Source organism: Zasmidium cellare (assembly GCF_010093935.1).
Source record: "Zasmidium cellare ATCC 36951 unplaced genomic scaffold M409scaffold_80, whole genome shotgun sequence".
NCBI classification, from domain to species: Eukaryota; Fungi; Ascomycota; class Dothideomycetes; order Mycosphaerellales; family Mycosphaerellaceae; genus Zasmidium; species Zasmidium cellare.
Window position 1 is genome coordinate 1 of NW_022987024.1, and position 14,552 is coordinate 14,552.

Consider the following 14,552-nt stretch of genomic DNA (forward strand, 5'->3'; position numbering starts at 1 on the left):
ATTTTAGCGGTAATATTAGGCTAAAGGTTCTACTCGAACTAATTATTAGGAGATAGAGAGGTAACGCTAGAAGAAGGCGCCTATATCGCGCTAGCGAGGTTAACTATTATCGTTTTTTAGATTCTATAGATTACGACTATAGAGTAGAGAAGTTTAAACTATAATAGAGGGTTATAATAATATATAGAACTCTAATTAACCTAGTACTAGGTTAAGTATAGAACAAACTTCTACTTTCTCTATCCTCGTATATAGCGAGTATAAAATATATACTAGGGAATTATATATACTATTATATAAGGAAGGTTTACCTCGATCCCTCTTAGGTTTCTAAATATCTCTTAGTATTCCTTTATACTAACTACTTATTAAAGTAGATAAAAATATAGTTAAGAACCTAAAGCTAGTAATCTTAAATAGAGATAACTAGGTAGTATTAATACTTATTAAAGATACTTATATCTATAATAGATTAAAGTATATTAATATAGCTTATAACTTTATAAAAAGACTCTAGTAGTAAAGAAGGATTATAGTAGAATATATTCTAATAAAAGAGATAGTTACTAATAGTCTTATAAAACTAAAAAATAGACTCTAATTTTAGAAGTTTATAAAATAGCTCTAAATAGCCTAAAGAAAAAGATTACGTCCTCTTATAGTATTAGAGATAACTTAATACTATAAGAGAAAGAATATTAGGCCTAGGAGTTAAACTATAGTTATTACTACTATAATATAGTAGTAGAATAAGTTCTAATACCTAATTAGATAAAAAAAATTCTTTTAGATTATATACTATTACTTAGATTTTATTTAGAGATATATATACGAGCCTAAGTAGGAGTATTAAATAGTATAGTCTAGATAGGTAGGCTAGAATAGATACCTAAAGTATAAATACTAAAAGTTACGTAACTAAAAGAAGCTTATTTTACTTTAGTTCTTCTACTTCCTATAACTAACTAATATAATTATACCTAGGTTAGTTCCTACTATTATTTATTAATTTAGTTACTTCTACTATATTCGACACCTATATAAACCCTATAGAGTAGTCTTAGCTTAGTAGTAAAAATATTAAGAGATTACTCCTTTAGTAGCTTAAAAAGCGTCTATAATCTATTAAAGTAGCTAGTAAGCGTACTTATATAGTCCCTATATAATTCCCTTCTTAAACTCCGTAAAGTTCCTCCTTGTAGCTATAATAATCAAAGAGACAGTTAAAACAACGCGTTAAGAGCGTGTTGTTGTGCATGCCCGAAGGGGTTAGTTGAAGGATCAACGCTAGACAGGGGTTGTTATGATTCTTGCTCCAGTCTGTATCCCTGAATCCCCAAGCACTCGCCCTCTTCACTTTCGTCCCGTGGAGAAGCTAAACTCTTCGCTCACTTTGTACGACATTGGGGTATGTATCATGTCATGGAATCGGAGACCAGTTATGTATGGCTGCCTTCAAGCCCCAAAACGGCCCGGACGAGTATTCGTGCCAGAGCGGCTGCCTGGAGCCACGTACATACACGCCAGAGGATTGGGAAGAAGCATGACAAGAAGGCCCGTCACCCGAGGCAAATAAAGCCCGCACACGATACTTCAGGACATGTGTGTACAGCTCGCGTCGATATTAGCGCGGTGTGTACTCCCCAAATGACTGTTGTCTCCCCTTACTCAATGTGGCTGACCCTGAGGTTGTTTCCCTAGGATTGTGCGACCTGCTAGGCTCACGAGAGGCGCCTTTCGAACACCGGTGAGAGCTATAGCGGCTTCCGGTCTCAGGCAAGGGAATCTTTGGTATCTATAGCACCCACGGATTGTAGAGAGCGCTTGCTTCCTACATTCTTCGCTCGATTTGGTGCTCTTATCGGGATCGAAGGAGTCCGACTAGTCTCCCAACTTGCTACGATCCAAGACAGTGACGACTTGTTCCACGAGACTTTCGACTTCTTCATCGTGGGGTTGTGCAGACGATCTGGCGCGATCTCCGTCGGCACAAATTCCGCTCACGAGCTTCAATCGCAGTACCCTAGCATTCTTCGGCGTTTCCAATGTCGGCTGCACGACGATCAGGCTGTGCACAAGATCAACACCACTATTATCACATACCTTCTTGGTCTACATGAGCTTCTAGTCTGGCATAACTCGGTTCCTTGGCTGGTGCATCTACAAGGCCTGGCGCAGATTATGAAGCTACAAGGCCCGCGGGCTTTCGCCACAGGCGCAGCATTTGCGGTGTTCAGATGGTATCGATTGCAAGGGGTAAGTACACGCACCTCAAAACCGGGGTATCATATCCGCACACTAACGATGGGGCGATAGGCAGGCTTGTGTGTAGAGCTTCGTCGCCCGTGCTTTGTGGCACTCAAGAGTTGGATGACCGTGCCTTGGTCTACAGGCCTCAAGTCGAAATCTCTTTTAGATCGTTCAGTAGATCTGCTGGTGCGAATCCCTGGCCTCCTAAAAGGTTACGACGACTCGCTCTGCGGTAAACTCTCGCCCGAAGGCCTGGATCAGATCGTGTACAATCTCGTCGATGATATGCACGAGTGGCTTCGGAAGCACTTGAGCACGTCGCCGCTATACGCCACTTGTTTTGAGTCTGACCAGCCTGTTGATATACAAGCTGTTGCGTGCGCTATCTCGACGGGAAAATGCTCAGATGCCGAATTCGCTCAAGCCGTGGCGTTGTACTTGTCTACCTGGCTTCTAATAACTCGACTGGGCGACAGATATACTCATATGCTACCACAGCCAGTGGCAATCTTGGCAGAGCATACACTAGCTATCTGTAAAGCGTATTTGTGCCGACAGGAGGAAACAGGACTGGTGCCATGGATCTTTGCTACACGCATTGCACTGCTCATGCCTACGACGGCTATGGTCTCGAACAAAGTCGAGCTTTGCAGAGAGATTGACCGGCGATACTCTTGCGAACTGATGGCAACTTCAATCAATTTCACGACGACGGAGATAGAGTCCTACCTGAGTCATACAGAGACTGCTGCGCATGATGTCAACATTGACCGGATCTCTAACAGCGATCTTGAGCTACAAGTGAGGAGAGAAGCAAAGCTTGGAGACTAAATGCTACTTTCAATGAGATCTGCTGCAGCTTTATGACACCGAGAGACCTGACACAAGGCCACCATCAAAAGACAGTGCTCCGAGTAATGGCAGATAAGTACCAAGGACTATCTACAGCTAGATCGTTAGACAGACTTCGAAATACTAAGGCTCCATGTCTCTCTAGTAGACATTGTCATTCCAGCAATGCATGCTCATTGGCAATAGAGCTGATAAATACCTCGACCGCCGCGAGGTTGCAATGCTACGTCCACCATCGACTCGCGAAAGTTCAATACGTTGATGTTGGAACGCCATTGGGCAGGCATGAGCAAGGCCTGTTGTGGACAGTAGCAACTTCTCGGCGCTACGCTAACGAATGTAGGCATTGAAACCGACACCACGTAGGTTTCCTGTGGGCGTGATGAGATCTGGGATTTTCGAGCAAGCACACTCTTCGAAACGCTTCACACCCTTAGGCAACAATGACAGTCTATCTCCTGGAGTACAGCGTTGGAGCCTTGCACAACAAAGAGGGAAAGAGAACAAGCAAGAGGGGCCAGCATCCAGAGCCCCGGATGAAGGAGCTGTCTCGAGTCACGACGGGCACTCGGGGAAGAAGGCGAATGATAAATATCAACGTTCTGCTCGACAGGAAGATTTTCTGGGAAACATGTCCTAAGCGTGCTAGCCTCGTGTTTCCTTCAATATAATTTGATTTTGTTCTTGTGGAGTTCTTACTCGAGTCTACATTATTGAGTCAAGTGCATTCCTGTCGTATTACATCCTTCCCGGCCCGCAAGATGTCGCAAAAGTACACGGTCGAAGTCGAGGTTGCTTCGTCGAAGCCTGACAAGCACCGCATTTAGGACTGGGCAGCATTCATTCAAAGTCAGCGGACGAGTCACCGAAGTGCAACGAACTATAGCTTACCGCGACGCAGATGAGCTCGTCTTCAACATCCTGGCACGTGCCATAAATCTCAGCGCCAGCCGCGTCCTTAGAGAGAGCCATGCATTAGTATTGGACGGGGTGAAGCAGGGCTCTTGGTGTTACCAGCAATGTACACTGCGTTGATTCAATGCGGCAAAACGGGTCCACGGCCTCCGCTCCTCGCTTGTTTGGGACCGCCTGGGTAACCATCACAAAGCCGCACAGCGTCGCGAGGATCGTGAATTTCATGGTGTTGGGTTTCGAGGCTGATCGGGTGCAGCGACAAAGTGTTGCAAGTATGTAGTGGAAAGCGATACAATGCTACCGCGATGGAGATACTCGGCCTGTTTTGTAAATTCTAGAGGCTGCAGTCCTTCCTGTTTGAAGTTGTGCTTGTTGATCATCACCGCGTCTGGGCATAGCAGGACTTCCAATCGGAAGTGGTGGCCGCAATATAGACTCTAAACAGGAAACGGAGTCCGGAATTGCCTTTCGTCTGATAACGTGTCGGGTCAGCGCAATGATCACATCTACATCTGAGCATCACTTGAAACCACTTTCGGCTATCTGGAATGCCCTTTTCCGGGTTCGGTACAGAAACTTGGTCACGATCTTGCTACCAGTGATGCTTAAGAGCCAACCACCGCTCGATTCCTCGAGATCAACGTCATTAGCACGCCCGATTGTTCGTTGTGATAGTGGCTTTTCTTTAAATTGGGCTGAGGGGACGATCTGTTCTCAAAAATCCATACTCCAGCCGTGGATCCCTACCGCCGTTCGTGTAGAGCATCGCAGATCTGCATCTTCACCAGCTTTGACTGCGGTCTTTTTTCTCTGCGTGCATGCCAGAACGATCGCCCGAAGCAGGAAGCAAAACGTTGACGAGAGCGCAATCCAACCTATCCGTCGTCCACATAACACCACACTGCATCGCTTTTGCCTAAAGCTTCACCACTCGTATGGAACGAGGCACTGCAGAAGAAGAGGCGGCATTCTTGTCGAGAATTGAGACGGTCCCTTTCCGAGCAAGAGAATCGCGGTCAAGATTCGGGGAGGCCTTCCTCCTTTCGAACGCTTTCGCCGTCCCAGTATTGCTTGTACTTCTACTTCCATCAATTGCCTTCAATATCTGGATAGTTGTTAGTCCCCAGAGGAACTTCCTTGGCCCGCATGAGACCGATCTCGAGGACGCCCGCAGAGCCGTACAATACGAAAGCCGGAAGTTCACCGGTGCCCTTCTTTTCGACGAGAGCTCCTTCCGTGTGTACCGCGAGTTGGATGCTGAACGTCAGTTCTTTGGGCCTCCAAGTGCGACGATTGATGACGCATGGAGCGACTTGCTTCGGAGTGAGATGCCTTCGAGCTTGTTGAAAAGAGTCCTTAGCTAATTTGATCTTACAGATGAATATCCCGTCATGACTGAAGAAGAAGCAGCGCCCTTCCAACCCGAGCTCAAAAGAATTCCACCTGCACATGGCCATTTCTACTTCGAGTATTGACTACTGTCTCTTACTGGACATGGTCTCTGTGCTGACATTATTGCAGACCGGACGTTACGCACTCCCTTCACTGCCTCAACGAGATTCGGATAGCATTGACGGAGAAAGTTTACGGCCAAGCTGCAAACGCTTCGCACCATCGCGTCCACTGGCCCCTTGGCGGAGAAGTCGCCCACATCGAACATTGCATGGATCGATTGATGCAGACGGTCATGTGCCACGGTGACTTGTCGCCTTCGCCATTGTACTTCTGGTACGGTCTGCCGATAGCGCTAGGTAGAGGGAGTAGTCATACCTGTCGCAAGTGGCAGCCTATCCGCGATTGGATTGACGAGCGAAGTAGTAGGGGCTCATTGGATGTCTAGTGTATATGGCGATGGCGATGTTGATTGCGACGTACTGGTATGATCGCCAAGACTATCCATAACGAAGCTTTGGATTGAAGGTTCTAGAGAACCCAACACCCTAACCGTGTTGGCAACCGTGCCAGGTCTAATGGTTCTGTCCACATTCAGGGCGACTTCTTAACTATTTCAGTGCTTCACTCTCAGTCGGACCGACATGTCGGTTTCTTTGGTGCTGACCACACAGCCTGTGCAGATGCTGCTTGGAGAGAAGACCTCCACGTAACTGCCATCGTAGAGCGATGTGATTTTCGGGGCCCCTTGGAGCCGCGCGATGAGGTCGTAGGCCAGGACGTTCGGGGGCCGACACAGGATCGAGGCCGTCGCCGACAACGTCAGTCTTCTGCGGGCTTGCCAGGGAAGGGCGTGAAGAGACGAGGATGTTGACGTACAATAACACCTAGGTTGTTGAAGTACAGACTGTCAAATCGAGCCACATGGATGCAACATACGTCCTCGCGAGTCTTTGCGTTTTTGTCGATGACCTCGTCTCGGGGCGACACGGCTAAACGGGCCGTGTCAGTTCCGAACCGTATTGAGGACTCTAAATCCACAATCACCTACACATCTTCTCTCAACCCACACTCTCAAAACCACAATACCCGACCGACTCATGCTTCACTCGGCGACAGCCTCCTCCGTGACAGCATCGCACATGGTTTGAAGGACAACATAATCACACCTCAAACACCCCACCACCTCACCCGCCATGGACCTCCTCCAAACTGTCCGCAAAGAAGGCTCCCGCGGCGGCGTCAACTTCACTTGGGACGATGTCAAATCCAGCCAACACCGCGAGAACTACCTCGGCCACTCGGTCATGGCGCCCGTGGGTCGCTGGCAAAAAGGCAAAGATCTGAATTGGTACGCCAGAGCAGATGAAGCGGAGCTCACGCCCGAAGAGCGGGCCGAGAGGGAGCGCGAGAGGAAGAGGGAGGAGTTGAGGAAGGTGAAGGAGGCGGAGGAGGATGCCATGGCGAGGGCGCTGGGGTTGCCGGTGCCGGATCGGACAGGTGCGAATAATGAGCCGCTTGGGGAGGGGAAGATTAGTCAGAGGGACGTGAATAAGGCGTGGAAGGAGGCGCTGGGGGATGGAGATGAGGAAGAGGAGCAGAAGGGGGTTGGGCATGGCCAGAGTTCGAAAGATGAGAGGCGGAGGGATAGGAGTCGGGACAGAAAGCGTGACGGTGAGAGGTCTGAGAAGAGACGACACAGGTCGAGGTCAAAATCTCGCGATCGCGATAGGGAGCGCCGACACAGGCACAGACATCGTTCCAGGTCGAAGGAGAGAAAGCACGATCGCAGTCGCGAGCGACGGGACGATGATCGACACAGGCGAAGGCGAGACTACGATGAGCGCTCGCGTAGCCGTGAGAGACACAGCAGACGTCACAGGAGCAGATCGAGGTCTCCGTATGACGACAGACGCCGGCGCCGAGATGACCGATGAATTACGAGCTACGGACAATACTGACTACGTTAACAATACTTGTTCATTACAACCACCTCCAAACTCCAAACCCATCATAGGACAACATCATCGGGACGCGCCAACTCGCCAGCCAACCTTGACATAGGTTTCGCAACATGCACCTGTCGAGTTCTTCACAAGATCCTTGTCCAACTCGACTTCATCTTTAGGATAAAGCACAATGACTGTGCTACCTCCGTACAAGAACGCTCCCAAACACTGGCCTCGCTGGACGGTCGCACCTTTCTGGATTCCGGGTTTGTATCTGATGCTTCCCACCAGCATAGCACCGACAGCCACCAAGGCTACCGGAGAGCTCGTGGGGGTACGCTTGATGATCATCACCGATCGCTTGTTTTCGCAAAAGACGTCGAGCGTGCCTTCTTCATTGATGGCCTGCGGATTCACCGTGTAGTACGTACCAGGGATATCAGTGATACTTTCAATGGTACCCGAAACAGGCGAATGCCAGCGATGATAATCCTGAGGAGCCAGCCGAGCGATGTTGATGGATCCGCCTTCGAACTTCTTTGCTAGGTCTTCAGAACTAAGCAATTCCTTCAAAGAGAACCCGAAGCCCTTGATCCAATATTTGGTGGCGAGATCGACCGTTGGGAAGACCGTGAGACGACAGTCGGCAGGACTTGACACCACGCGTTCGTTCTTTGGCTCTGCGATTGGACGGGCATCTGGCTTCAACTCTCGCGCAAAGAATTCGTTGAAGGTGTTGTACTTGTTCGGATCCGGTTCCTGGATATCATCAGCACGAGAGCAGAGAGAAGAGGATTTGAGCACCCACGTTCAACTCAGAAAGCGTATTCTGTAAGTGGAAGCTCTCAATGAATGGCTGAATATGCTCCCTGCTCTCCGGAGCATCGTACTGCTTTCCCATTTTCACGCTCTGATTACGAAGCATGTCCTGAGATCGTTTCCAATGCAGCATATCCTCCTGATGCGAGCCATAGTAAAGGAGATGCATGCCAATCTACAAACCCATCAGCACCCCATCCACATCAAGAAAACACCCGCCTGCTTGAACACATACCCTGACATAAATACTCATCTCCTCAAACGACTTTTCGCCCGTCTCACGGTCCATGACATAATTCCCCAAGTGCCAAGCGCTCTCGAATTCCTCCAGAGAGTTGTACGGGAAGATAGCTCGAAACCAGGAGTGAGAGCGCTCTTGGGCGGCCGGGGTGTGGATGTGGTCGCGCGGGTCGTCGTCGTGCTTGGAGGCTTTCGAAGTGACGTCTTGAAGGGCCTTCTCAGCCGCGTCGAGATGTTGTTTCTCCAGCTTCTTTTTGGGTGGAGGGGGTGGTTGTTGTGAGGATGAGGACATTGTGATGAGGTTGTGAGGGTGCTAGGTGGTTATTAGGGATGGCAATGGGTTTGTGGTTTTTGTCTACTAGGTTGATGGTGTTGCGAATGCTGCCGCAGATGTTGGCAGAAGGCACGAGGCATTGGACACGCGAGCAGGTCGAGTGACGTTGCCATGTTTGAGGAAGGTTTGCTCTAGTGACGACAGGAAGCTTGATCCCACGTGGAGGAGAGTCAGCAGGTCAGGATCAACCGGGCTCCTGGTTCACAAGCAACATCGATGAGAAGAAGCTGCTCTTGCTACATCAAGTACGCTCTGAACAGACACTCAGCCTTCTTTCTTCCTTGATATCGCATTTGGAAATTCCTGGTTACCATTCGAGCCAATCGATGCCCCTCCTTCGGCATGTGCCCGCTAGCCTCGTCCCTTATCTGCCTATCTCCCACTACTGGTATCGACTCAACTCTCTTCCAGCCTTCTCGACTGTCAAATACATTCGCCTACACCTCGAAAGGTCATCGAAGGTATGGACGCCAAGTTTCCAATGCTTCACACTCCCTCTACAAGGCTGCGCGGCCAGTGCGACGCTGCGATGGCGTGATCAGCAATTTTTCGAGTGAATCCACTCATGCCCGCCACTACCCGTCGCCATCACCCTCAACAATGCTGGTGAGTATGTAACATTTCCAAACGTTTTCTCTTCACCTGTCGCTCTGTTTTACTCTCTGCACCCAACTCGAGCTTCAATACCCGCATCATGGAATCCTCTCCTTCAATCCACACAGAGTCGACCAGGCCGAAACGATCGATATTCCGCTCTGTACCCTTCCAGATCGTGGTGGCATGCGGTGTTTCATTCACAGCTCCGGGCATGTGGGACGCTCTGGGTGGGCTTGGTGCAGGAGGTGCCGCTGAACCATACGCCGTCTCTGCAGCGAACGCTTTGGTCTATGGGCTCTTCGCTGTTGTCTGTGTTGCTGCAGGCGCTATCAACAACCGCATTGGACTGAAATATGGACTCGCCCTAGGTGCCATTGGATACCCGCTGTACGGAGCTGGACTATACACCAACAACGTCAATGCCAACACCTGGTTCATGCTGTTCGGAAGTGCCCTCTGTGGAATCTCGGCGGGTTTCTTCTGGGCGGCCGAAGCTGCTATCATTATCGGTTATCCCTCGCCAGGCGATCGAGCGTTTTATCTTGCCATCTGGCAAACGGCGAAAGCAGCTGGACCTATCGTCGGTGGAGCCATCAATCTGGGCTTGAATGCCAACAGAGAGACCGCAGGCTCCGTCTCGTCGACGACGTACATCGTCTTCATTGTGATTATGTGCTTAGGCTTACCCATCGCCCTATGCCTCTCACCAGCCGACAAAGTCTGGCGCCGAGACGGCACAAAAATCATCACCCGCCTAGCCCCCAGCTGGGCCGCCGAATTCCAAGCCGTCGGCCGACTCTTCCTCAGTCGCAGAATCCTCCTCCTCCTCCCGGCCTTCTTCATCAGCTACTTCTACAACGGCTTCAACAGCACCTGGCTCACCACCTACTTCACCGTGCGCGCCCGCGCCTTCTCCAGCTTCTTCACCAACTTCGCCGGCATCTTCAGCAGCTTCCTCATCGCCTTCCTCCTCGACAAGCAACGCATCCCCATGAACCTCCGCGCCAAAACCGCCTTCATCGCCATCGTCACCCTCCTTACCGGCACTTGGATCTGGGCCACGATCCTGCAGAAACAATTCTACGACGCCCCCGAATCCCCCGTCTTCGACTGGTTCCAAGGCGGTTTCGGCAAGAGCTACGCCCTGGTTTTCTTCTGGCAATTCGGCGGGCAAGCCTTCCAACAATTCCTGTACTGGCTCGTAGGGCAGTACGCCACGGATCTCAGCGATCTCAGCCAGCACACGGGGATTTTGAGGGGTACGGAGGCGCTGGGACAGACGGTGGCGTGGGCGATGCAGTCGGAGGGAAATGCGAATCATTTTGTGAGTATTGGGCTTAATTTCGGGATTACGATCCTCTGCATCGTGCCTACGTGGATTGTGTTGTCAGAGTTGAAGGGGAGTCATGAGGTGGAGGTGACGGAGCTGGAGCAGGAACAAGACGGTTATGGGAATGAGGATGTGGATGTTGTTAAAGCTGTTAGGAAGTGATTCACTTTGAATGTCGAATATTACTTCGCCTTGCTGTCTTATGGTCTCCTGAGTATGTCTTGCGATGTTGTACAAGATCGACCGTCGACAGCTTTTGCTTCGCAAAGTCGGTTCCTTGTGATGGGAACTCCAGGACATCGAGTCGACAAGCCATACAGACGAATCTTGAATCGAGGTTGCCATGGAATAGATATGTCGTATAACCTATATATACTGAGCCACGTAGCAACATCTCGGGCCATTCCTCGTGATCCCTCATTCATATCACTACTCGTACTTGATCTCTTCTTCTTCCGCTGTAGAAGTAGCAGCAGCGTCGGTGCTGACTCTTGACTGCTCGTCCACAGACTCCAATGGGTCCGAATACCTCGGCCAGCCCTTGCCAGCGGTCGCGAGCACAGCGTTGAAGTCCAGATCTCTGGTGAACCACCTCTCCCTCCGCGTCGTTGCGCGCTGGCCTCCTTCCAAGGCACTCCGTGCGGCACGAGTGGTGCGTGCCCGTTTAGCTTGGCGGCCGTCTGATGTGAGAAGATTGAGTCGGTCGCGCTGTTCTTCGAGCGCTTGGTCGTGCTGGACGATTGAACGGACATAGGGTGCCAGGTCGACAGCGATGGTCTCGAGAGGGCCATCAAAGGTGGATTGTAACATGCCTGGATACGATAGCGAGACCTCTGCTGGTGCCGAGACTGGGTCGAAGCATGCAAAGGCACGACGAGAGAGATTATCGTCGCGAGGATGTGCTTTGAGGTGGGTTGCTTTTGCGATGATTTGGTCCGTGGATGGAGTATGCTGACCGGGCACGTTCAGTGCTCGATTAGCCAGAAGCGTCATGGTCACGAGAAGCTCTGCACTCATGCCGCTGTAGTCGACTGGTTCGTCAGTCTGTAGGAACTGGAGCCCTTCGATGTAGTTGCTGCGGGACTTCTCAGGGAGCTCTGGCTGGGCAGGATCGAGAGGCGCGCTTGCAGGCAGACCGATAGAACAGCTTGAGTCGGCAGCACTCAACGCATCTGCGAATTTGGACATCTGCTTCAGCGACACGTCTACGTTCGAGGTAGTTTCTTCCGGACACGGCACCCAGCCGAGGGCGTCGAGAGGCTCGACGCCAAACTCGTCCCAGACCTGTGACAGAACCTCCTCTGTGGTGGCTGCCGACTTCGATGCCACACCCATTCCCTCTTGGTAGGTGCCGCTGCTGACCACACGTAGTCTTCTACCTTGCTCGTCTAGATCAGATCCTGGTGGCCATCGTTGGTATATCCAGGCCAAACCTTCCCGTGGATCGCCGACACCCATTTGACACCAGAAGTTCAGTGCGGTGATGCTGGCCCGTAGATCATGGCCATGTCGTTCGTACAGCGTCGTTACGGCATTGCGTTGGAGGAGATGGCCCTCAGCAGCGGCAAGAAGCAGCATATAATCAGCGACCAGATCCGTGGCAGGTTGTGTGAATCTCAAAATTGCGTGCAATGACATGACCTGAAGTGGTACCAGGTCTTCGTCGTTGCATGTCATAATGAATGGCCGCTTGGATGTCGTGATGAGCTTGAAAACAGTTGTCCAGAATTCCTTGTCGTCTTTGAAAAGGACGTCGACCTCTTCGAGTAAGATAAGAGACTGCTGTTGGTCCTTCGGTTGTTTTCTTAGAGCGTCCTGAACAACCTTGAGCGTCTTCTCCTTGACCACAGTTTTGGGCTCTTTGGGCTTGGATTTTGGCTTGGTTTGTGGCTTGAAGAACGCACTCATCTTGCCTTGCCTGCCACTGTGAAGGTCCTTTTGGAATGCCTCATCGATGCGATTTGGCTCCTCGGACGATGAAACTTCGGCGGATTCAGTACCATGATGTCTTACCAGGTGGTTCTCGGTCATGTCGCCAACCTTTTCCATGACATCTCTTCCGCTCCGGCGCTCGCTCGAAGAGATCTCAAAGACTTTGTAGCCCATCTCCTTGGCGACGGCATAAGCAGCAGCACTTTTTCCACAACCGTGGGGACCACTCAAGAGTACCGCGTTGTTGAGCTTGGTGCTGTCGTGAACTACCTGGACGATGCTTTTGACGGCTCTCTGGCTGCCTGACGGGCTGATAATGTCGTTGTCCAGAATCTCACTCATCTCGTTGGTCTCCTCGTCGCTGTCGACCAGAAAGTCATCAAGATCGTCGGGTTTCTTCTTTCGTTTCTTCTTTGGCTTTTCTGGAGGTCTCGATGACGGCTGCTTCGACACTGCCGCAGTGGCACCTCCGACAGCCTGAACGGCGAGCGACTTTAGCCAAGCCTTGAGAACTGACACCTCATGCGTGGGCTGCAACACTTCAGCGGCGTTTGCGGGAGCGTACTTGTGAGCCCATGACATGGATTCTCCTCTCAATTCGTCGAAAGCGGCCATACTTTTCGGAATCTGGTCAAACAGCGCTCTGATCGCAGGATGCACAGCTTGCTGAGACGATGTAAGAGAGAGCTCGTCATCTGCCGAAATACCAGGATACACGGAAAGTTGCATTGCCACAGCCTCGGCAATCTCTTCGCCGGAGATCAAAAGGCGTTCGGGAACAGCAAGGTCTTGACTGGGTTCATAGAAACCATCAGATCGCAGCTGACGCTCGCCTTTCGGTCGAAGCTCAGAGGTGAAGCTCGAGAGAAGGGATTCGTCCACAGGAAAGGGCAAGCGTGCTTGCTTGCGCTTTCTTTTGCGATACGACTTGTCGAAACTCAGTTCGGCCATCGGCCGCTGGACCGAATTGTCCTGGGGTCCGCGAACATGAGCCCAATCTCTAGGCGGAAATGGCGCGTCTTTCGCACCGGGATGCTTCACCATTAGCCTGTCCTTCAAGAGCGCGGAGTCGAACATCGGCGCTTCCTTGGATAGATCGAGACGATCTTCATATGCCTGCTTTCGAAGTTTTCCTGGTGTTACAGCAGATGCTTTGCGAGGAGACTCTTTTTTCGACGGTGCTGGAGGGTCTTTCTTCCCTGTAAAGAATGGATGCCTGGCTTTCGGTTTCGGCTTTCGTGGCGTACGTTTCTTGGGCGTGGACTTCGGTGCATCTGCCGCGGTCCTTTCCTCTCCATCCAAGATACGATCGATTCTGGCACCAAAGGCCGTGCGGCTAGCATCATCTTTACCATAGCTTATTTGCACCATGAGATGACCCTTTGAACTAGGTTGAGCAGTCTTCCGCTGTCTGGTACGTTTTTTGGGTTGATCAGGTTCGGGATCAGGATCTTCTTGAAGCTTCACTGTCTTAGACGGAGGTGAGCTGAACTTTCCATTGGCATTGAGTTTCAGCAGCTTCCTTGGAGGGGTCTTGGGGACGAAAGACTCATCTGCTGGACAATCAGATGCTTCGGGCAGAGGCGAGGACGCAGATATAATGACTTGTGGAGAGTATCCGCCCGAATCAGCTCCAGGCCTGGGCGGAGTAACAGGATGTTCTGCGGCCACATCAACAGATTCAGTCTGACTCGTTCGGCGGCGTTTCCTGCGCCCATCGTTGACGTCCGGTTCAGCCGGTTCAGAGGTGCACAGATTGATGACCTCTGGTTCAGATACTTGGGCTGGTTTTGGGTTGACGATTTCTCCCAGCGTCTTCTGACTTTTATTCCTTGTTGCAGGCTGTCCATTCTTCACCTTCTTCCTCTTGCTGTTGGCTTTCTTGGGCTTCTCTTCATAATCGCTCTCTTCGCCATTGGCTGTATCTTGGTATATATGCTCG

The 14,552-nt window shown here is 50.8% G+C and overlaps 6 protein-coding genes across 6 annotated transcripts; 4 read left to right on the forward strand and 2 right to left on the reverse strand.

Annotated features, from left to right (window-relative positions):
- Window positions 1-2,181: 2,181 nt before the first annotated feature.
- Window positions 2,182-3,081, forward strand: M409DRAFT_30960 (uncharacterized protein; the record flags this gene model as incomplete). The annotated part of the gene is made up of 2 exons (XM_033810144.1): window positions 2,182-2,256; window positions 2,317-3,081. The coding sequence occupies 2 exons, from the start codon at window positions 2,182-2,184 to the stop codon at window positions 3,079-3,081; spliced, it is 840 nt and encodes a 279-aa protein (XP_033659412.1).
- Window positions 3,082-4,952: 1,871 nt separating this feature from the next.
- M409DRAFT_71591 (uncharacterized protein) lies at window positions 4,953-5,857 on the forward strand (the record flags this gene model as incomplete). Its single annotated transcript, XM_033819239.1, has 3 exons — window positions 4,953-5,340; window positions 5,395-5,485; window positions 5,539-5,857. 3 exons carry the CDS (start codon window positions 4,953-4,955, stop codon window positions 5,855-5,857), a joined length of 798 nt encoding a protein of 265 aa, XP_033659413.1.
- Window positions 5,858-6,605: 748 nt separating this feature from the next.
- Window positions 6,606-7,473, forward strand: M409DRAFT_61570 (uncharacterized protein; the record flags this gene model as incomplete). Its single annotated transcript, XM_033814805.1, has 2 exons — window positions 6,606-7,083; window positions 7,175-7,473. The coding sequence occupies 2 exons, from the start codon at window positions 6,606-6,608 to the stop codon at window positions 7,471-7,473; spliced, it is 777 nt and encodes a 258-aa protein (XP_033659414.1).
- On the reverse strand, window positions 7,440-8,679 carry M409DRAFT_31598 (uncharacterized protein; the record flags this gene model as incomplete). The annotated part of the gene is made up of 3 exons (XM_033810234.1): window positions 7,440-8,117; window positions 8,167-8,352; window positions 8,413-8,679. Coding segments are annotated over 3 exons (1,131 nt in total), but the record flags the coding sequence as incomplete, so codon positions are not given.
- A 766-nt stretch (window positions 8,680-9,445) lies between these two features.
- M409DRAFT_71594 (uncharacterized protein) lies at window positions 9,446-10,840 on the forward strand (the record flags this gene model as incomplete). The annotated part of the gene is made up of 1 exon (XM_033819240.1): window positions 9,446-10,840. The coding sequence occupies one exon, from the start codon at window positions 9,446-9,448 to the stop codon at window positions 10,838-10,840; it is 1,395 nt and encodes a 464-aa protein (XP_033659416.1).
- Window positions 10,841-11,107: 267 nt separating this feature from the next.
- On the reverse strand, window positions 11,108-14,508 carry M409DRAFT_61573 (uncharacterized protein; the record flags this gene model as incomplete). Its single annotated transcript, XM_033814806.1, has 2 exons — window positions 11,108-14,432; window positions 14,468-14,508. The coding sequence occupies 2 exons, from the start codon at window positions 14,506-14,508 to the stop codon at window positions 11,108-11,110; spliced, it is 3,366 nt and encodes a 1,121-aa protein (XP_033659417.1).
- Between the last annotated feature and the right edge of the window lie 44 nt (window positions 14,509-14,552).